The 24,245-nt window shown below is 39.3% G+C and overlaps 1 protein-coding gene across 1 annotated transcript; it reads right to left on the bottom strand.

The window, feature by feature from the left end:
* Positions 1-13,545: 13,545 nt before the first annotated feature.
* LOC126697194 (tropinone reductase homolog At5g06060-like) lies at positions 13,546-16,384 on the bottom strand. Its single transcript, XM_050394116.1, has 5 exons — positions 16,328-16,384; positions 15,577-15,864; positions 15,017-15,236; positions 14,666-14,772; positions 13,546-14,042 (listed from the first exon to the last, which is right to left on the bottom strand). The coding sequence occupies exons 1-5, from the start codon at positions 16,382-16,384 to the stop codon at positions 13,860-13,862; spliced, it is 855 nt and encodes a 284-aa protein (XP_050250073.1). The 3' UTR covers positions 13,546-13,859.
* Positions 16,385-24,245: the final 7,861 nt, after the last annotated feature.

Below are 24,245 nucleotides of genomic sequence, written 5' to 3'. Positions count from 1 at the left end.
AGCACCTTCTTTCCATTGCAAGGGCATTACAGATTCAGTCTCAAGTTCCTCTTCAATTTTGGGTGATTGTGTTTTGACTGCTGCCTGTCTCATTAATAGACTTCCCTCTCCTTTGTTGCTTGATAAAACACCTTTTGAGCTTTTGTTTCATAAGACTCCAGATTACAATCATCTCAAAGTTTTTGGCTGTTTATGCTTTGCTTTTACTATTGCTCAAACTAGGACCAAATTCTCACCAAGGGCTTGGAGATGTATTTTCCTTGGTTATCCTTGTAATGTCAAAGGTTATAAGCTCTTTGATCTTCACACTCATTCTGTTTTTGTCTCAAGGGATGTAGTGTTTCATGAGTCTATTTTTCCTTATTTCTCCTCGTTAAATGGTTCTATTTCTTCCAATCCTTTACCATTGCCTTGTGCTCCTTCTATTCCTTCTTTGCATGATGATCCTCTTTTGTCCAAGCCTACTACTTCTGTTCTTTCTCATGATTCCATCATTCAAGTTCATCATACCCTTGATGATGATTTTCTTGATGAAGTACCAGAAGCACCTCCTGATCCTATTGCAGACCTTATTCCCCTTAGAAGGTTTTCTAGGTCTGTTAAAAGACCCTCTTATTTGTACGAGTTCCATTGCAATCAAGTTGCTTCTATCCAGCCTGTGTCTTCTTCCCAATCAGGTACTTCTCATCCACTTTTTTCTCATGCTTCATATCACCACCTTTCTTCCTCTTATAAAACTTTTTGCTGTGCTATTTCTTCTATTGTTGAACCTTAATTTTATTACCAAGCTATGTCTGATCCCCAATGGCAAGCTGCCGTGACTGCTGAAATAGCAACTCTTGAAGCTAATAATACTTAGACTTTGACACCTTTTCCTGATGGTAAGAAGCCCATTGGTTGCAGGTGGGTTTACAAAATCTAATATAAAGCTGATGGTTCTATTGAGAAGTATAAAGCCAGGTTAGTGGCTAAGGGATTTACTCAAAATAAGGGTATTGATTACTTTGAAACTTTCTCTCCAGCAGCTAAAATGGTTTCTGTCAAGGTTCTTCTTGTTGTGGCTGGCATCAAGGGTTGGTTTCTTAGTCAATTAGATGTCAATAATGCCTTTCTCCATGGTGATTTGGATGAAGAGGTGTATATGGCTCTTCCACAGGGGTTTCACAGCCAGGGGGAGCTTGTTTGTAAGCTCAACAAGTCCCTTTATGGCCTTAAGCAAGCTTCTAGGCAATGGTTTGCCAAGTTTTCAAGCACTTTGATTCAGCTTGGTTTCATTTAGTCCAAAGTTGATTACTCCTTGTTTACCAGAAAGCATGGTGACATTTTCATGGTTCTTTTGGTTTATGTGGATGACGTCTTGATAGCTTGCAATGATAAGACTGAAGAAGACAGATTTAAGGTCATGTTAGATGATAAATTCAAGCTTAAAAATCTGGGTGATTTGAAATATTTCCTTGGCTTGGAGGTTGCTAGATTAGACAAAGGAATTGCCATTTGTCAAAGGAAATACACACTTGAGTTACTCAATGATGCTGGACTGCTTGGATGTAAATGTGCTAAAACACCTATGGAGTACAATCTGAAGCTAAGCAAATTTAGGGAGAGGAGCTCAAGGATCCCAGTCATTACAAAAGGCTTGTGGGCAGGCTCTTGTACTTAACAATTACAAGACCTGATATTACATTTGCTATCCATAAACTCAGTCAGTTTATGTCCAAGCCAAGAAGACCACACCTGGATGCAGCACATAGAATGTTGCAGTATCTGAAGGGTGAACCAAGAAAAGGGCTTATGTTCTCTTCTAGTACAGATTTGCACTTAAAAGGGTTTGCAGATGCAGATTGGGCTGCATGCCCTAACACTAGAAGATCTGTGACAGGTTATAGCATCTTTATTGGTGATTGTTTGGTGTCTTCAAAGTCTAAGAGGCAATCCACAATCTTAAGATCTTCAACAGAAGCTGAGTACAGATCCATGGCAATAGCAACATGTCAGATAGTGTGGATCTTGTATTTTCTCAAGGACATTGGAGTGAATCATGATAGAGAGGCCTTGTTGTTTTGTGACAGTCAAGCTGCACTGCACATTGGCTCCAATCCAGTCTTCCATGAAAGGACAAAGCACATAGAGATAGATTGTCATGTGGTTAGGGATAAAGTCTTGGAGAAGGTGATTAAACTGAATCATGTTAGAACAGATTGTCAATTGGCTAATCTGCTTACTAAGGCTTTGAGTTACAATCAATTTTCAAATCTTACTTGTAAGATGGGATGCTTAATATACATACACCAGCTGCTCTTGAGGGGGAGTATTAGAGTTCAGATGAGGCTAGCATGATTAGTAGCAAGAGCAAGGAAGAGACTAGCAAGATCAGAAGCTATAGCAGTAGTCACAAATCAACCAATATCAGAGCATAGACAAATGACATTGTAATATAATTTCTATATGGCATGTAGCTTAGTGTTAATTAGATGTTCAATTAAGTGGTAACACATGAAAGAGTTTGTTAGTCCTATAGCTAGCAAGTGTGATAGGTTGTTAGTTCTTGTTAGGTTCTAAAGACTTAGGAGCTAATGTATTTAGAACTCTAATATGTATTGTTGGCAAACCATGATCAAAAACAGGTTGTTTAGTCTAGTTTAGACTTGCTCAAAGTTGTGTCTTTTATGTAAAGTTGGATTCAAGCTGATGCAGAATTGATAGTGTGTTTCGACGTGGCTCGATCAATCGAAATTCGGGCAGAATGCTTTTTTCTCAAAATTCCAACTCAGCCCTAGTTCATTAAAATGTTTAGGGTTTTATGTTTTTGCCCTGGGTATAAAAGGAAAACCCTAGCCACGTTTTAGAAGTTGCTCATATTACGGTTTGTGTAAATCTTTTGTGAGATCTGTGAGGAGCTTTCCTTTACACAAGCTTAGGATTATCAAGATGGAGATTTCTTTAAGAGCTTGATGATCATTCAGTTGCTACCATAGAAGCTGAAAAATCCAAGAAAGAAGGAGTCCGTGGTCTCGGAATTTGCATGTGGTCGTGTCAGTAAGTTTTTACTAGGGGTAGCAATAGGATGTTAGCAGTCTAAGTCATATTGTAAAACTTCAATTCTTTCATAGTGGATTTAGGTTTATCTTGAGGATAGCTAGGTTAAATCCTCCCCAGGTTTTTATCGGTTTGGTTTCCTAGGTCATTATATCATTGTGTTATTTATATTTTCGTTGCTATGCATGATATGATTGTTTGGTTGTGATAACCTAGATTTGGAATTTGGACTAAGTAAATAATTTGACTAATTAACTAGGTTAATCCAATTTTGTTTTAAGGGGTCTAAAAACTCTCAAGTAGTATCAGAGATGGTAGCTCTCTTATTGTTGATCTTTTGATCACTGAGTTGATCCTTGACCCCTGTTGTCATGGAACATGGACATTCTCTTGTTATTCCTCCTCACTTTGATGGGAATAATTATGCTTATTGGAAAGTAAGGATGAAAGCATTCCTGAAATCAATTGATGAGAGAGTCTAGAACTCCGTCGAATACGGATGGGAGAAGCCCACTACTCCTGTTAGTGAGTGGCAAACTTCTCAAAAAGAAGTAGCCACGTTCAATAGCAAAGCTATGAATGCTATCTTTAACGCTGCTTCTATGGAGAAATTTAAGAGAATCTCTAATGTTGAGGTTGCTCATACTGCTTGGAATATCCTCCAGACTGTGCATGAAGGCACAAAGACAGTTAAAATCAATAAATTGTAGCAATTAACTTTTAAATTTGAAAGCATTAGGATGTTTGATGATGAATCTTTTGATGAATTCTATACTAAACTTAATGATATTGTTAATTCTGCATATAATTTGGGTGAAATCTATGATCAACCTAAAATTGTTATGAAGATTCTTAGATCCTTGACTAAATATTTTAGACCAAAAGTGATTGCCATCACTGAGAGCAAGGATGTGGACTCCATCCCTGTTGATGAACTTGTAGGATCTCTTCAATCCTATGAGTTGGACCTATCTAAGACTAGCAAATCTAAATCAATGGCTCTTAAGTCAGTTGATGATGTTGATGTTGGTAGATTTGATGATGAGCTCTCTACTACAGAAATTGCTTACCTTACCAAGAACTTTAGGAATTTCCTTATAAACAACAACAGAAGGGCAAGAGATAAGAACACTGCTGAACCTAGAGTCTTTAGGAAGAATGATCCCACTAAGGTTAACAGCATTGATAAACCTAGAGAAAAAGTAGGTCAATCTTCTAATAATTTTATGGGTCCTTAGTGTTTTGGATGTCAAAGGTATGGTCACATGAAATCTGAATGCCTTACTTACATGAAGTCTAAGGGTAAGGCTTTGGTTGTAACCCTTAGTTATGGTGAAGTTTCTGATGATGAGGCTGGTTATGACGAGGATGGAAACTTCATTGCTTTCATTGCTACAGCTATAGTCAATGAAAGTGTATCTGCTGAAGAGAACCCTTCTGATGGGGAACTCTCTGAGGATGCAGATCTTCAAGAAGCCTACAATAAACTTTGCAAAGTTGCTGCAAAGGATGCTATAAATGTTGAATTAGGCTTGAAGAAAATTGTATCTCTTGAGCTTGATAAGAAAAATTTGCTTGTTAAATTGTTTGATGCTACTGAACTTTTGAATAATGTGAAGATTGAGAACATGCTTTTGCTTGATAAAGTTAAGAATTTGGAACATGAGCTTTCTGTTGCTAGATAACAAACTAATAGGCCTGCTAGTTCCAAACTTGATCATATGCTTAGTGTTCAAAAGTCTCCTTCTGAAAAAACTGGGTTAGGTTTTGTAGAAAGCATCAATGTGTCTGCACCCAATTCCACTATCTTTGTTCCTTCATCTTCTTCTGAACCCCCTGTGAGTTAGGTTGTGAGTGAGGTTGTCAAACCCTTAGAAGTTACACCTCCTAGGAAGATTAGGGTTGATCTTAAAGAGTCCAAACCTAAGCAATCTACCCTTTCTAAGGACAAGTCACATGATAAGCCTGCATGGGTTTGTCATTTTTGTGGAAAGTCTGGACACATTCATCCAAACTGTTACAAGCTGCAAGCTACTAAGAGAGTAAACAAACCAAAAGTACCTGTGCCTCAAGCACAAGATCTTATGGTACTCATTGGTGAATTGGTAAAGGCTTTAAACCTTTATTCCAATCCTGGAGTTGGAAATCATTCCCATGTGAATAAGAACTCCAATGCTCGTGGTACATCTAAAAAGTTTTGGATGCAAAAGGCTCAATCTAATTGAGTCCTTCTGACATGGTCCTTGTGCTTCATTGCTATTCTTTGTGACCATTGTTCTTTGGTTTTTGTTTTCTTTGTTTCTACGATTTGCATTGCATAACATTCATGCATTTCATTCTAGGTTGTTTTTGTTTCTTTTTCAAATAAAAAAAAATGAAGAAAAATGGAGCAAATTGTGTTTTGCACTATTTTCTTGGTTTTGAAAACAAGGTTGGTCAATTTATTTTTACATAACATGTTTTTTGTACTTTGTTTAGCTTTGATAAGCTTACTTATTGCACTTTACTAATTGAAGCTTTGTAGTGCATGTTGTGTGAGAAAGATATTTATGGTTTTGATCATTTTGTCTTGATCTTGAAGTCACATGTCTTTGACTGTCGGACTTGAACCTTTTGAGAAATGCATAAATAACCATCTCACCACTGTTCACTAGCCAATCATGAACACCTTAGTGCATATCGTAAGATTTTGTGCTCGAGAAAGTGTAGCACATGCACAAAAAGATCATAAGGTGTTGTAGCCTCGGTTTAAATGCTAAAATTGGTGTATACATTATTGAACTTAAAGCTAAATCAAATAAATGCTAAAATTGGGTTGTACATTATCTCGGCTATTTTAATAAGTTTCTGAACAATTAAAATTTGTGTGTACATTATGAGGCAAAATCAAGAAACTTACATGATTGCAAACTTATGATCTACGAGATGTGGGAGTTATATGATGTAACTCTTTAAGTGATAGTCTCTTTCAAATTCTATGTGATGAATTTTGTAGATTTTGCGGTTGATTGCTATTCACATATCATCTCACATGTATCTCAAGTTTTTGCTAGTTGCACACACTACACAAGTTACTCTTTGCTAAACATTGTACATGTTATTGAGTGTGTTTTTGGTTTGACCAACCAAGTTTGCAAATACCTTAAGTTTTTATGCAAAATAGATTTGATGCTTAAGAATTTATGGAGAATGTTTGAAAATCTTAATTTTGGGAAAACTAGGTTTAAAACTTTTGTTTTTGAAAAACATTTCATCACATACTCATGCATTTTGTTCATCAATTTCAATGCTTTGAGGTGTTCCTAAAATGTGTTTTTGTTTTTTTTTTTCAAAACTGTGTTTTTCTCAAAAATTTTGTGAGTCTCTGTCTGTTTCGATTGATTGAGTTTGTTTTTCAATTAATCAAAATTGGTTCAAAAAATTTAGGTGAGCCTCTGTTTGTTTCGATCGATCGAATCTAAGATTTTGATCAATCGAAAATCATATGATATGTTTTTAAAAACTGATTTTCAATTCAGTCAAACACTTTTTCAAAATTTTTTTTAACTTTTCTCTCTCCATACGACTTGGTCAAGGCTCAATCTCAATTTTTTGTCGTTATAGTCCATTCTTTTTGCAAGGTTTTCCTCTCTCTAAGCCAGAAAGTCCATTATACCCTTCCTTTTACATTTATTTTCATGTTTTCATGCATAAACTCATGCATTTTGTTGGGATTTTTGGAACTTTTCAAATTTGGGGTTTTGATGATTCAAGCCATTTTTTCTAAAATTGATCATTGGGTTTTGTTCCTATAATGTTATAAACATGATCTTTGATGTTTAATTTGATCAATTTGGTGTTTTGTGAGAAATTGAAAATTCTAGGTCTTGTATTTATCCGAATTGGGGATTTTGTTCAATTAGGTCCAAATTGATAAAATTGGCTTGTTGGATTGATGTATTTGATCATTATAAACTGTATTCTATCTTGTGTGATGATCAATTGATCAATTTTTTCAAATTGAACAAGTGGTTCTCTATATTTTTTGGGGTTTTTGTTAGAAACTCTATGCTCAAGCCAATTTTGTGAATTTGAACTTCAAATTGAACTTAATTTCACTGCATTAGAGCATGCATCATGACATTTAACTATTCGTGCATCATATAGTTTTTTTTGTTCTATATTTGTTTTGTGCTAACTTGCAGTCTGCCCTTGGTTTTTCTTCTGTTCTGCTTTGTGTCTTTGTTCTTATCCTAATGCCATGCCTAGGAAGACTAGAGCCCATAGGACACCCTCCACTTCCTCTGAGTCTCCCTCTAGGAGTGAGTTGTTTTGGAATGACAAAAGCAGAGAGGTTTATAAGAAACTGAACTATAAGAGAAAGATTTTTGCTGAACGTTCTGTTGTGTTAGATGAGGTTGATCCTGCCATTAGGGAAAACTTTGAGAGTGGAGTCTGATTGTCTTTGTTGGAGGTAGATCATCCACCCCCGACCGCCCTGATTAGAGAGTTCTTCTTGAATCTCTCTTGCCGCGTCTATGATTCCAACACCCTTGTTAGGAGTTGGATACGAGGTGTTGAGTTCACCATTACCCCTAGGATAGTGGCTGAAGCTCTTGGGGTTCCGGTCGTTATGGAGCCTGTCTATCCTTATGAGGAGTCTCCACCCCTTGATGATGTTATGTCATACATCACTGGGTCTTCTATCCAGTGGGGTTTTGATCCTCGGATCACGTCTGCCGAACTTACTGAGACTACCTATCTTTTCTTTAGGATAGCGTGTCATTCTTTGTGGCCTATTTCTCATCTCCACACCATCCCTCTTGAGCGATGTGTGTTTTTGTACGCCTTTGTTTCTGGTGTGTCCATTAGTTTTCCACATCTGTTTCTTCGTTCTTTGAACGAATTTCATAGGAGTTCTGCCATCGCTCATGCTCTTATTCATCCTATTTTCATTCATAGGATTTTGTTGTTTCTCGGTTTAATTGATTTCCCTGCTAGTGAGCCCGTTCATGTTATAGCCCCCATAGGTGCCACCTTCCCTAGGCAGAGGGCTGCTCATTTAAGAGTTGGCTCTTCACGTCCTAGAAGTGAGTCTTCTGGTGCTGTACCCCCTCATCCCTTTTCTATAAGTGATGCTAAGGCATCTGGTGCTGCTGATGCTGATGTTCCTCCATTGACTACTTCGGATGATTTAGACATTTGACGTACGTTCGATCATGTCTTGACCGTTCAGGCGACTCATGGACAGATTTTGGTGGACGTGCTCAATGAGATCTGTGCCTTGCGAGCAAAGTTGGCACAGTTTTGACGATCCTTACTGCCACCTCCTTTTGATGATGGATTTTGATTGCCCTTTGGCATTCCGTCACAAAAAGGGGGAGTACATTTAGGTTTTGAGACACTTGTAGAGGTTTTTGTTTTCAGGGGGAGAGTTTTTTTTTTTTTTTTGTTGGAGCTTGTGGAGATTAGATTGTATCTAGGTGCTTCACTTTGTATTTACCTTTTTAGTTCTTGAGGTATTTTTGTTAGGCTATTCATGTTAGGGGGAGATATATTTTTTTGTTTTATATGTTTCTTGTTTCACTGCTTATTGATTTATATTTATGAGTTACTCATTGATATATGTCTTTATTTTGTGTTGAGTGAAATCAAGAACTTACTTTGTTTACTTGTATTTTCCATACATACGTTTATGTGTTTTGTTTAGTGTTTCAGGAAATATACAGGTTGATTCGATTGAGCTGTTGTCTACACTTGCAACTGATGGATAGTAGTTAGGATTGGATTTGTTATAATGAGCATTTTTTTGTAAAGGGCTTTTCTTTGTAAACTTTGAGCTTTTAGTTGTATTTTGTCACGGATTGCCAAAGGGGGAGTAGGCTCGATCAATCGAAATTCGGGTAGAATGCGTTTTTCTGCAAAATTCCAACTCAGCCCTAGTTCATTAAAACGTTTAGGGTTTTATGTTTTTGCCCTGAGTATAAAAGGCAAACCCTAGCCACGTTTTAGAAGTTGCTCATATTGCGGTTTGTGTAAATCTCTTGTGAGATCTGTGAGGAGCTTTCCTTTACACAAGCTTAGGATTATCAAGAAGGAGATTTCTTCAAGAGCTTAATGATCATCCAATTGTTGCCATAGAAGCTTAAAGAAACACAAGCGAGTGTGCTTGTACTTGTTGGAGAATCCAAGAAAGAAGGAGTTTGTGGTCTCGGAGCTTGCACGTGGTCGTGTTAGTAAGTTTCTACTAGTGGCAAGCAATAGGATGTTAGCGGTCTAAGTCCTATTGTAAAACTTCGATTCTTTCATAGTGGATTCAGGTTTACCTTGAGAATAGTTAGATTAAATCATTCCCAGGTTTTTACCAGTTTGGTTTCCTGGATCATCATATCATTGTGTTATTTATATTTCCACTGCTATGCAAGATATGATTGTTTGATTGTGATAACCTAGATTTGGAATTTGGACTAAGTAAATAACTTGGCTAATTAACTAGGTTAATCCAATTGTGTTTTAAGGGGTCTAAAAACTCACAGTTCTGTTAGGTAGTTATTTTGCTTTCACACCTGTATACACTTGTATAAATGTAGTTTCTGTAATCACTCTTGCTAATTAATGAGAATACACAGTTTTTCTTCCCTTTGATTTCGTGATATCCAATCCTGATCAAATGATCATGGTGCATTAAACAGACAGTTAATGCACAGCTATTACTAACGGGAACTAGCAGAGATAGGACCATTGACAACCTCATCAAAGACCTAATTAAGAGACCAAATACATTACTAGAGATATAGATATGGCCATTAAGTCCTTCTAACGGCTAGAAAGAGGCAGGTTATATAAACCACACAAGATTAAGAGAAAGCTACACACATACTGAGATACACATTTTTGCTTAATATTATCCTCTCTCTCTCTCTCTCTCTCTCTCTCTCTCTCTCTCTCTCATCCAAGTTGTTAGGACATATGTGGTTCACATGTTAAGAACATATGTCATGATTTTATGTAATTGGCTAATCCTTTGATAAAACGCACTTTACTTGTAATTGGGTAGTTCTAGGATGTGTTCAAATACTTCAAGAAACAGAGTTTCAAGATCAAGTGTTGAAGTCATCAAGTCTATCCAAGAAACAAGCTGAGAAGTGCAAAATCATTATAGCTCGACAGCTGTCTCAATAGCTGCATTTATCGAGGTTTAAGGAAGCTGTTTAGCCCGTGGCTCGACAACTGCTCGACAGCTTCTCGACAGCTTATCTATCGAGATTTAAGAAATTCAGAATTCTGATCTGGTTTCTTAGAATCTGTGATTATGTGTTTAGGTCTTCTTTTCTTCAAACCCTAGTTCATCTCTTTCTATTGAAGAAGTTGCTGTGTATGTGCACCGTAGGGTTTTGTGACCAAGCATCTTCTTGATCTTCATCGTGTGGATGAACTGAAGAACTTTGCAGCCAACAACCTTCTTAGTTGGTGATTGAAGTCGCATACTAGGATCCGTGCAATTGGTTAGTCGCGTACTTGGGAGCCGTGCATCAGAAAGGGGAATTGTCACTACAAAACAAGTCCAATTGGGTATTGGGGTAAGGGTTTAACTGTAGGTTGGTAAGGTACTTGGGATTCCTTTACTTGTAACCACTTGTTGTGATAATAGTGGAGTTTCGGGAGTGGTGACCTGAAAATCACTCGGTAGGGTTTTTGCCGTTAGGTTTTCCCCATTCGTAAACAAATCACCGAGTCTTTTATTTTTCGTTGCATATTTAGTTATTTAGTGATTTGTTTGTGCTACCACTTGCTTTGCATGCTAATTTGATTAATTAATAAACTTGGTTAGCTAATAAATTAATTCATCACAAGGGGTCAATTCGTTTTTGGCCTATCACAAGTATCTAACTTTATTATTGGAGACTCATTGGCTGGCACCATGCCTGTGTTCTTTGAGGGAGGAACATCTCATTATCATTTTGTAGGTCATAATTATGGTTAAGCACCATTCCATCTGGACAATCTTATCACTAACAATCTAGTGCACCATCATTATGCATTATTTATAACAAACAATACTAGTTTTTTTGAGAAAAATTGTAAAATGTATTATGTCGTTAACAAATTTTAGATCCATATTCTATTCTATTTTGGTTGTTTGCACCAAAAGTTGGTCAAGACTCAAGAGGCATGCTTGGTGTTAAAGAACATCACATCACAATCATTCATAAATCTAAGTGAGATTAGGAATCGTTTAAATTTAATTACTTTACTTATAATATATCAACTTATAGATATAACATAAAAAAAATTAATTAAGAAATTTATTTGCTATATTATAGATGTGACACTAAAGTGTGGGCTCACTACCCTAGACACGAGATGTTTCCACTAGGAGTACGTCATAGTCAAGCGAGCTAAAAGGCAAAGGGTTGAGAGTCGTCACTAGGTTTAGATCTAGAAACTAACTTGGGCCCTTTACAAAGGAATATGCACCAAATTCTACATTCAGAATTAGATTTATGATTTGGGAAGGTGTTATACACCCAAACCTACCTAGCCCATGGACCAACATTCATTCATTGTGTTCCATAGCCTAAGTCAATCGAGGAATCCTCTAATGGAAACAAATCATTGTGTCACAACTTCAACTTAATTACCAAGTCAAATTAGTTATCAAATTGAAAAAAAAAATCAAATCTGACCAAATCAAATATCATTAGTGAAAATCCTATTCTGAACATATTGACATCAAGTTATTATGGAAAAGTCAAAGACAGAATCATGGGAAATAATTTATTATTTATAAGCTTAATCCCAGAGGTTCACAATTAACAAAATCACATATCACATGGGAAAACATGATATCAAGCAAGTCTGATCACTAAAACATATATTCTGCCTAATCTAGTTTAGGCTGCATACCGAGGATGAAGTTACATACACGGGTTATCGGCTACGTACCAAGGAAGAAGTTACATACACAAGTTATCGGGCCCGCGTATGCACCCTTGATATTGAGTTTATAGCATATCACATAAACTCAATTACAAAACTATTTGATTGTTTAGACCCCTTAAAACCAGATTAGTTTAATCTAATGAATTAGCCAAGTGTTTACTTAGGTTAATTATGAGATCTAGGTTAAACAGCCAAATATCATATTATGCAGTGCGGAAAAATAAATAAGACAATGATATGATTACCTAGGAAAACCAATGAAACCAACCGTTTTGAGGTAAAAACTTGAAGAGGATTTGACCTAGTTATCCTTAAGGCAAAGAAATCCGTTAGAAAGAATTGAAGTTTACAAAAGATTTAACCATAAACTTGATGCTATCTCCAGTAGAGCTTACTAACATGACCACGTGCAGTTTCAACTCCACAGACTCTTCTCTCTTGGATTTATAGCTAGCACACAGGCTCCCACGCTTATGACTTTGAGATCCCGCATAAAGGTTTCAAATCACAGTCATTGTTGATCTTGTAGTAGCAATTAGATTCCACCAGCACTTAATTGTAAATCTCATTCTGGTAGACATTTATAATGATAGAAGGTTACAGAACTTTTTAGATCTCACAGGAGTAACTCACAAGTCTTCCAAGAGTCTTCAAAACGTAGTTAGGGTTTTCTTTTTATATATAGAAGTGTTGGATTGAAACCCTAAACATTTTCGAGGGCTTGGGCTTGATATAAATTCTGCAAAATTTGATTTACTGCAGTTTTTGGTTGGTCGAATCTAACTTTCAATCGATCAAGCTTCACTGAACTTGAACTCTCCTTTTTGCAGCTTGAATATTCTTGAATCTTGATTTATACAACCTAGAGCAATGTCTAACAACTAATGTAGACATGTTTTTGTTCTCGGTTTGCCAACATACACAAAATAGGAATCTAAACATTTAATCTTAAATCTTTAGAACCTAACAAAAACCTTTTCAACATTCACTTTGATTAACACATCTTTTAATTTATGATTCAAGTTTTTTATTAAAAAAATAATAAAATACTTCAAATTTAAACTAAAAAAATTCAAAAATATTCCAAAACCTGCATAGAATCGGTAATTTACTCAAGAACAACACATAATGATTCAAATGACAACTTCAACAATCAAGAAGGGTTGATTGTGTGAAATTAGTCACGAATTGGAGGTTAACTTGGAAGAGTAGTCCAACTGAGTTGGAATTGTATTTGGATAACGTTAACAGTGAAATTGAGTATATTCCTTGTACTTTGTAATCTCAATTTTTTATAGTGGATTCTTTAAGCTAGTGGTGACCTTCAAACCATCTGTGAGATTTTTCCCGTCATTAACACACACACACACATATAAGGATCGATAACCCCAAAAAGGTGCATTGCTATTAATTGGTATTGAATTTTTTTTTTTTTTTGGGCCAAACCAAAATGGCATCTGGTACGATATTGACTTAAAAAGTTTTTAGTTGGATTGATAATGGATGAAAAAGAGGAGGAAGAGTTGGAAGCCATGATGACCGAATGATTGATACCAAATAAAAATATTAGTAAATTGTCACTCAGGCTCTTGGAACATATATGCTTTGTATTTATAAATTTAAGAATACAAGATAAGAGTTTAGATGGAAATACCACACAATAATTTCAGAAAATGCCAAGGAGAGAAAAGTTTGTGCATCCCACTTAATTACAACATACCCTTCTTTTTTTCTTTTTCTTTTTTTCAATTATGAACACAACTAGTTAACTATATTAATTTATTTCTTTGCTTAACAATAGTTTGTAGCCGTGCATTTATTCATAGGTTTACAAACGTGCCTTGATGTAGTACACCAAAACATCTTCCAATGAGGTGTGTCTTAACATCATTTTCTATTGCTCATGGGAAGCTGAAGCCATTCACAGTAGCCCCTCCATCAACACAAATAGTCTGACCAGTTATGTAAGAAGATACCGGAAGGCAAAGGAATGCCACCAAGGAAGAAACCTCCTTTGGCTCTCCAATACGTCCAAGAGGGGTTTGAGAGATAACAGCCTCCAAAAATTTTTCATTGCATAGATACTACAAAAGAGAATATAATTTTGTTATGGTAATCATGATTCATGAACTTCAAATTTTCTTTTTCTTTTTTTTCCAGTTTTAGGTTGGCATTTAACTCAGATAATGACCTCTCTGAAGGAGCCAAGATATTAGAATGGTAGGGTTAATTTCAGTAACTTGTTCACATTTCTTAGCACATGAAAAAATTCAATCAGTATTTGTACAAATGTTTGTATATTGAGAGTGTGCATTCCAGTAAAGGTGTCTAATGTCTTAATCTCCCGATTAGTCTGAATCCTCCTGTACTGAACATGTACTTAATTGAAGAGTAAATAGCATTAATACTAATTCTGAAAGGTAAAAAATGTCCATCTTGTCTGCAAATGTGAGTATGAATGATTTATTCTTCAACTGAATATAAGCCATAAGGGTGAGTGCTTAATTATGTCCTAATTATTGGAGTATAGCATAGTTAGTGTCAAACCTATAGACTAAGGCGTTTTAGTAAGATGATGTCCAAATACGTAACATCATGACCTCACCCAAAAACTCCAAGTTAATATCTCCCTAAGACATTCAAAAATGACCAGATTTTAACAATCTTCAAGCACAATTGATCACATGCAAGGAAAGAGGAATCTTACCGTATCAGCAAGGGGGGTTTTGATAAACCATGGTGCAACAGAGTTAATCCTAATGTTGTCCTTTGCCCATTCACATGCCAAATTTTTTGCAAGTTGATTCATTGCTCCTTCAAATGAAAATTAGACAAAAGTCGATCGTATCATTTAGGAAAATTATGGTTTTATTTACATTCACTATTCATGTACACTATACATTGTAAACTAAACAAATGTGTACAACATTATATACTTTATATGAATGGTGAATGTAAACATATAATATATTGTTCTATCAGTTAATGTCACACTAAAATTTATAACATAAGCTTACCCAAAAAAAAAAAAAAAAATCAAATAGTACAAAGAAATTACCTTTAGTTGCACTATATATAGATAGTCCAATATTTAAGGAAACTACACCAGCAACTGAAGAAACGAAAACAACGCTTCCTGCTCCCGAAGCTTTCAGAAGAGGATAAGCAAGTTGGCTAAAGTGATAAGCAGATTCAAAATTGGTAGACATTAGAAATGAGAAATCTTCAACTGTGTACTCCGACGTTGGTTTCGATATGTTCGTTCCCACATTGTTAATCTAAAACCAAATAGCATTAACTATAAATTGAATGTTCACTATAAAAGCACAAATGAAGTGGCTCTGGACAAGTAAAATTCCAATGCCATTTAAGTTGTTTCAAGTAACTCAGGGCAGACAGGGTGGTTCTGTGACCATTCTGACTTGAAAGAAAAAAAAATTAATTATTATATATAAATTTTATAATTTTATAACTTTTTTACTCTTAAAAATGATTTGTGACCACCCTAAATAAGCAATTTTATTGGAAGTCAAAGATTTTAATACAGAAAAGAATGTAGGATATATGCTCTAAAATGCCATGCAATGTACAGGAAATAAATTAAGGACTTGAAATTACAAGGATGTTGAGTTTGCCATTAAAGATAGAGGAGACTCTGCTCATTAGCTCCTCTCGTTGGGTTCGAGATACTACATCACTGACTGAACCAGTGACTCCAAATCCCTTCATCTTCCACTCATGTAAACATTCATTGAGTTGGGTCTCATTTCGAGAGCATGTATGTACAGTAGCTCCCAGACTTGCCAATTCCTCGACAATAGCATACCTGGTCAAAAGACGTAGCACTAGTAAGTAATAGTAGATAAAAAACTTAGGGACTAAGAAAAAAACTGAATAATGTGCATTCTATTGTATTTAGGAATTTTTTTTTTTTTTTTTGGCTAAATTATTTAGGGATTAAACGGTACACAAAAGAACATATATCTATCTATATATATCCATCCACAGACAAGTATCAGCAAGGACAACTTTTTTCTCTGTCACTAAGGAGGCGTCGTTGGGGCACCAGTTGACTTCCCTTGGGCTGTATAAGCTGCTGTTCCTGGTAGGAGGATTCTGTGTAACTCAAGCAATTAATTGCTTGGAGATAGTTAGCTGTTAGTTTTTCTTTTGCTGGGGTTTTGGGAAACACGAGAGGCGAGTGCAATAGAAATATGGACACTCTTACAAACATTGGCAGAAAATGTGCTTGAACGCTAGGGAGGGTGAAGAGTTGGGTTTGGACAATAAGTTATCAACTAAGAACTTTACCATGGCAACAAAGTTTCTAACAAGGAGGGCACTAAATATTGAGGCGGTGACTAGAAACTTCAGTCCCCTGTGGAGGTCTATGAAAGGATTTGAGGTTAGGAGAAGTAGTGACCATGTGTTATTGTTTACGTTTGAAAAGAAGGAAGAGGTGGAGAGGATAATGAGCAACGCCCCGTGGAGCTTCGATAAACACCTCGTGGTATTGTAGTGGTATGATAAGGAAGTCCCTCTCAAGCATTTAGAGTTTGATAAGATTCCGATATGGGTTCAGATTCACGATGTTCCATTAAGGTTCATGAATAAAGCAGTAGCTAAAAAACTCTATGTAGTAGTTGGAACGGTTTGGAAAGAGATTGATGAGAGAGAGAAGGATGGGGGGGAATTTTTTGAGGATGAAGGTCACCATTGATATAAATAAACCTCTGTGTAGGGGGAGGTTAATATCTTTGTCTCACAGTGAGCAAAGTTGGGTGTCTTTCAAGTATGAAAGACTACCCAATATTTGCTACTGGTGTGGGTGCCTGAACCATAGGGACAGAGACTGTGATCTATGGATTGAGAGTGAAAGTAATCTCACAAAGGAGAGTCAAGCATATGGGGCATGGATTCGTGCAGCTCTTTTTGTGAAGGGAAGAAATCCTGTGGTGAAGGTATCGGGTTTCTACGCTGCAAAAAAAGCCCAGCAAAAACAGGGGGCTGAAGAGCGTGGGATGAACTCGTCAGTAGAGCAAAACGGTGACCAACTTCCCACGATGGCACACGCAAAAACCAAGGCAACAGCAAGATTCCAGGTGGCATTTAATGGGACATCTGCGGAGTCTGATTCAGTGGATTTGATTGCTGAGCTAGTGAAATCTAGTGACTAAGAATCAGGGGAAAGATTCGAGGAAAGGCTTAAGGAGATTGACATGGTGATGGGCAGATTTGACAAGATTAGGGGCGTGTCTTTAGGGGATAACCTAGAAGAGGAAATTGTGGGAATTAAGGATCAAAAGCCAACCAAGAAAGCTGATGAGTCTACCCAAAAGTTAGCTGATAGGCATGCAGAAAACTTGGATAGGCATGCAAAGAATGTGGCTGGTACAGAGGGCTTTTCACAGTCACTGGTGCATGAGGCAAACTTGGTATGTATCCCTATTACCCACTCTACACTGTGTGATATTTCAAACATTATGGGCTGTAGCAATAATGGTGCTAAGGTGGAAAAGGTAAAACGAACTAGGAAAAAATGCCATGCACGTCCCACTGAAAATATGGCGCCCAGGGGGGTAAAAAATACTAAGAGGTTAGCTTCAAAGGTGGACTGTAGTGAGTTACCATGCAAGAAGAGGCTAGTTTCCATTCTGGTCATGAACTAAATGATTTAATGGTAAAGGCTATGGTGCAGCCCTGCCAACAACAATGAATCTCTTAAGCTAGAACTATTAGGGGATTGGGAACCCTCAGATAGAGTAGGAGCTTGGTGATCTAATTCGAGTTCATTCTTCCTCAGTCATGTTCCTAGTCGAAACATGGCTGAAAAAAGCTAGGCTAACTTAGTTACGTGATAAGCTAAAGTTTGATGGTATGATAGAATTTTCTAGAGAAAGGAGGGGTGGAAGGGTGGGGGGTGGCGGTTTTTTGGAAGAAAGAATGGATTTCTCGGTGGACACATATTCCCCAATTCATATTTATGCTGTCGTTAATAAAGGAAAGGAGGAGGAGTGGCAATTTATGGGTTTTTATGGCGAGGCCGACACAAGTAACCACCATATCTCTTGGGCTACCTTGAGAAGATTAAATTCCAAATATTCCTTATCTTGGTTGTGTGTAGGAGACTTCAACAAAATTACTAGAGCCCATGAGAAATTTGGGGGAAGGCATAGACCAAGTAGGCAAATGGAGGCTTTTAGGGATGTGTTGGATGAGTGTGGTTTTCAAGACTTAGGTTTTAGTGGTAACAAGTTCACTTGGTGCAATGAGCAAGGTGAGGGGCATACGGTGTGGGAGAGACTTGATAGAGCGGTTAGTACAATGGATTGGCTAGCAATGTTCCCGGCTACAAAAGTGGTCCATTTGGAGAGTAGTACATCAGATCATAAACTGATCCCAAAAAGAGTAAACAAGCCATGGAGGTTTTAACAAATGTGGATGAGGGATGAGGGTTGTAGGGAAGCGATTGAGGATGCATGGTCCTTTGATTGCCAAGGCAGCCCAATGAAGAGAGTGGAAGGAAAAGTGGATAGATGTCGTAGGAATTTGAAGTGGTGGAGCAAAGTTGCTTTTGGCAATGTAACTTGATGCCTTAGGGAGAAAAAGGAGCAATTAAGAGTTGCCGAGGAAGCCGCAATAAGGGGTGGAAGCATGGTGCGGGTCCAAAGGTTGAAAAGAGAGATTTCAAGCTCCTAGTAAGCGAAGAACAAATGTGGAAACAGCGATCCCAAGCTCTATGGTTACAAGAGGGGGATAATAACACAAGATACTTTCATAGTAGGGCCTCTCATCAGTTTAGAAGAAATCAAATTGATTCTCTTGAAGATCCAGGTTAATAGGTATGTGCGGATGAGGATGGGATTGCAAATATTTTGGTTTGTTATTACCAAGGACTCTTTACCTCCTCAAACCCGTGCAGGATAGGGGAAGTAGTGGCTGGTATTCCTTGTTCTATTTCGGATGAGATGTACCAATCACTAAATGCTTAGTATACTATGGAAGAGGTGGTCATGGCCCTAAAGCAAATGGAACCTTTGAAGGCGCCGGGTCTGGATGGACTTCCACCTCTCTTTTTCCAACATTATTGGCAATTAATAGGCGATGATGTGACAGACACAGTGCTGAGTTGCCTCGCCTGCATGGTCCTCGGGCTCAAGTCTTTGGGGAAACTAGACACTCTGAAAACAAAGGCTAAGTGCTAGACAGAACCAAGCCCTTGCATGATACTCGGACTCAAGCCTATTGGGAAACTGGACACTCCGAAAATAAAGCCTAGAGGCTAGACAGAACCAAGGCCTTGCATGGTCCTCGGACTCAAGCCTGTGGGGAAACTAGACACTCTGAAAACAAAGGCTAAGTGCTAGACAGAACCAAGGCCTTGCACGGTCCTCGGATTCAAGCCTGTGGGGAAACTAGACACTCTGAAAACAAAGGCTAAGTGCTAGACAGAACCAAGGCCTTGCATGGTCCTCGGACTCAAGTCTATGGGAAAACTAGACACTCTGAAAACAAATGCTAAGTGCTAGACAGAACCAACTCCTTGCATGGTCGTCGGACTCAAGCCTATGGGGAAACTGGACACTCCGAAAATAAAGCCTAGAGGCTAGACAGAACCAAGGCCTTGCATGGTCCTTGGACTCAAGCCTATGGGGAAACTAGACACTCTGAAAACAAAAGCTAAGTGCTAGACAGAACCAAGGCCTTGCATGGTCCTCGGACTCAAGCCTATGGGGAAACTAGACACTCTGAAAATAAAGCCTAGCGGCTAGACAAAACCAATGCCTTGCATGGTCCTCGGACTCAAGCCTGTGGGGAAACTAGACACTCTAAAAACAAAGGTAAGTGCTATACAGAACCAAGCCCTTGCATGATACTCGGACTCAAGCCTATTGGGAAACTGGACACTCCGAAAATAAAGCCTAGAGGCTAGACAGAACCAAGGCCTTGCATGGTCCTTGGATTCAAGCCTATGGGGAAACTAGACACTCTGAAAACAAAGGCTAAGTGCTAGACAAAACCAAGCCCTAGCATGGTCCTCGGACTCAAGCCTATGGGGAAACTGGACACTCCGAAAATAAAGCCTAGAGGCTAGACAGAACCAAGGCCTTGCATGGTCCTTGGACTCAAGCCTATGGGGAAACTAGACACTCTGAAAACAAAAGCTAAGTGCTAGACAGAACCAAGGCCTTGCATGGTCCTCGGACTCAAGCCTATGGGGAAACTAGACACTCTGAAAATAAAGCCTAGCGGCTAGACAAAACCAATGCCTTGCATGGTTCTCGGACTCAAGCCTGTGGGGAAACTAGACACTCTAAAAACAAAGGTAAGTGCTAGACAGAACCAAGCCCTTGCATGATACTCGGACTCAAGCCTATTGGGAAACTGGACACTCCGAAAATAAAGCCTAGAGGCTAGACAGAACCAAGGCCTTGCATGGTCCTTGGACTCAAGCCTGTGGGGAAACTAGACACTCTGAAAACAAAGGCTAAGTGCTAGACAGAACCAAGGCCTTGCATGGTCCTCGGATTCAAGCCTATGGGGAAACTAGACACTCTGAAAACAAAGGCTAAGTGCTAGACAGAACCAAGGCCTTGCATGATCCTCGAACTCAAGCCTATGGGAAACTAGACACTCTGAAAATAAAACCTAGAGGCTAGACAGAACCAAGACCTTGCATGGTCCTCGGACTCAACCCTATGGGGAAACTAGACACTCTGAAAATAAAGCCTAGAGGCTAGACAGAACCAAGACCTTGCATGGTCCTCGGACTCAAGCCTATGGGGAAACTAGACACTCTGAAAATAAAGCCTAGAGGCTAGACAAAACCAAGAGCTTGCATGGTCCTCGAACTCAAGATTATGGGGAAACTAGACACTCTGAAAATAAAGCCTAGAGGCTAGACAGAACCAAGGTCTTGCATGGTCCTCGGACTCAAGCCTATGGGGAAACTAGACATTCTAAAAAAAAGGCTAGGTGCTAGACAGAACCAAGGCCATGCATGGTCCTCGGGTTCAAGTCTTTGGGGAAACTAGACACTCTGAAAACAAATGCTAAGTGCTAGACAGAACCATGCCCTTGCATGGTCCTCAGTCTCAAGCCTATGGGGAAACTGGACACTCTAAAAATAAAGCCTAGAGGCTAGACAGAACCAAGGCCTTCCATGGTCCTTGGACTCAAGCCTATGGGGAAACTGGACACTCTGAAAACAAAAGCTAAGTGCTAGACAGAACCAAGGCCTTGCATGGTCCTCGGACTCAAGCCTATGGGGAAACTAGACACTCTGAAAATAAAGCCTAGCGGCTAGACAAAACCAATGCCTTGCATGGTCCTCGGACTCAAGCCTGTGGGGAAACTAGACACTCTAAAAACAAAGGTAAGTGCTATACAGAACCAAGCCCTTGCATGATACTCGGACTCAAGCCTATTGGGAAACTGGACACTCCGAAAATAAAGCCTAGAGGCTAGACAGAACCAAGGCCTTGCATGGTCCTTGGATTCAAGCCTATGGGGAAACTAGACACTCTGAAAACAAAGGCTAAGTGCTAGACAAAACCAAGCCCTAGCATGGTCCTCGGACTCAAGCCTATGGGGAAACTGGACACTCCGAAAATAAAGCCTAGAGGCTAGACAGAACCAAGGCCTTGCATGGTCCTTGGACTCAAGCCTATGGGGAAACTAGACACTCTGAAAACAAAAGCTAAGTGCTAGACAGAACCAAGGCCTTGCATCGTCCTTGGACTCAAGCCTATGGGGAAACTAGACACTCTGAAAATAAAGCCTAGCGGCTAGACAAAACCAATGCCTTGCATGGTCCTCGGACTCAAGCCTGTGGGGAAACTAGACACTCTAAAAACAAAGTTAAGTGCTAGACAGAACCAAGCCCTTCCATGATACTCGGACTCAAGCCTATTGGGAAACTGGACACTCCGAAAATAAAGCCTAGAGGCTAGACAGAACCAAGGCCTTGCATGGTCCTTGGACTCAAGCCTGTGGGGAAACTAGACACTCTGAAAACAAAGGCTAAGTGCTAGACAGAACCAAGGCCTTGCATGGTCCTCGGATTCAAGCCTATGGGGAAACTAGACACTCTGAAAACAAAGGCTAAGTGCTAGACAGAACCAAGGCCTTGCATGATCCTCGAACTCAAGCCTATGGGAAACTAGACACTCTGAAAATAAAACCTAGAGGCTAGACAGAACCAAGACCTTGCATGGTCCTCGGACTCAACCCTATGGGGAAACTAGACACTCTGAAAATAAAGCCTAGAGGCTAGACAGAACCAAGACCTTGCATGGTCCTCGGACTCAAGCCTATGGGGAAACTAGACACTCTGAAAATAAAGCCTAGAGGCTAGACAGAACCAAGACCTTGCATGGTCCTCGGACTCAAGCCTATGGGGAAACTAGACACTCTGAAAATAAAGCCTAGAGGCTAGACAAAACCAAGAGCTTGCATGGTCCTCGGACTCAAGCCTATGGGGAAACTAGACATTCTAAACAAAAGGCTAGGTGCTAGACAGAACCAAGGCCATGCATGGTCCTCGGGTTCAAGTCTTTGGGGAAACTAGACACTTTGAAAACAAATGCTAAGTGCTAGACAGAACCATGCCCTTGCATGGTCCACAGTCTCAAGCCTATGGGGAAACTGGACACTCTGAAAAGAAAGCCTAGAGGCTAGACAGAACCAAGGCCTTCCATGGTCCTCGGACTCAAGTCTATGGGGAAACTAGACACTCAGAAAATAAAGCCTAGAGGCTAGACAAAACCAAGACCTTGCATGGTCCTCGAACTCAAGCCTATGGGGAAACTAGACACTTTGAAAATAAAGCCTAGAGGCTAGACAGAACCAAGGCCTTGCATGATCCTCGGACTCAAGCCTATGGGGAAACTAGACACTGTAAGAGCCTAAGCCTAAGTGCTAGACAGAGCCAGGGTCTTGCATGGTCCTCGGACTCAAGCCTATGGGGAAAGTAGACCCTCTAAGAGCCTAAGTGCTAGACAAAACCAGGGTATTGCATGGTCCTCGGACTCAATCCTATGGGAAAATTAGACACTATAAGAGCTTAAGCCTAAGTGCTAAACAGAACCAAGGTCTTGAATGGTCCTCTGTCTCAAGCCTATGGGGAAACTAGACACGGTAAGAGCCTAAGACTAAGTGCTAGACAGAACCAGGGTACTGCATAGTCCTCGGGCTCAAGTCTTTGGGGAAACTAGACACTCTGAAAACAAATGCTAAGTGCTCGACAGAACCAAGCCCTTACATGGTCCTCAGACTCAAGCTTATGGGGAAACAGGACACTCTGAAAATAAAGCCTAGAGGCTAGACAGAACCAAGGCCTTGCATGGTCCTCAGACTCAAGTCTATGGGGAAACTAGACACTCTGAAAATGAAGCCTAGAGGCTAGAAAAAACCAAGACCTTGCATGGTCCTCGAACTCAAGCCTATGGGGAAACTAGACACTCTGAAAATAAAGCCTAGAGGCTAGACAGAACCAAGGCCTTGCATGGTCCTCGGACTCAAGCCTATGGGGAAACTAGACCCTCTGAAAATGAAGCCTAGAGGCTAGAAAAAACCAAGACCTTGCATGGTCCTCGAACTCAAGCCTATGGGGAAACTAGACACTCTGAAAATAAAGCCTAGAGGCCAGACAGAACTAAGGTCTTGCATGGTCCTCGGACTCAAGCCTATGGGGAAACTAGACATTCTAAAAAAAAAAGGCTAAGTGCTAGACAGAACCACGGCCTTGCATGGTCCTCGGACTCAAGTCTATGGGAAAACTAGACACTCTGAAAACAAATGCTAAGTGCTAGACAGAACCAAGCCCTTGCATGGTCCTCGGACTCAAGCCTTTGGGGAAACTGGACACTCCGAAAATAAAGCCTAGAGGCTAGACAGAACCAAGGCCTTGCATGGTCCTTGGAGTCAAGCCTATGGGGAAACTAGACACTCTGAAAACAAAAGCTAAGTCCTAGACAGAACCAAGGCCTTGCATGGTCCTCGAACTCAAGCCTATGGGAAACTAGACACTCTGAAAATAAAACCTAGAGGCTAGACAGAACCAAGACCTTGCATGGTCCTCGGACTCAAGCCTCTGGGGAAACTAGACACTCTGAAAATAAAGCCTAGAGGCTAGACAGAACCAAGACCTTGCATGGTCCTCGGACTCAAGCCTATGGGGAAACTAGACACTCTGAAAATAAAGCCTAGAGGCTAGACAAAACCAAGAGCTTGCATGGTCCTCGAACTCAAGCCTATGGGGAAACTAGACACTCTGAAAATAAAGC

Source organism: Quercus robur, chromosome 1 (assembly GCF_932294415.1).
Source record: "Quercus robur chromosome 1, dhQueRobu3.1, whole genome shotgun sequence".
Lineage (NCBI taxonomy): Eukaryota > Viridiplantae > Streptophyta > Magnoliopsida > Fagales > Fagaceae > Quercus > Quercus robur.
Note: the sequence above shows the minus strand (reverse complement) of the source record. Positions and strands in the feature narration are given on the sequence as shown.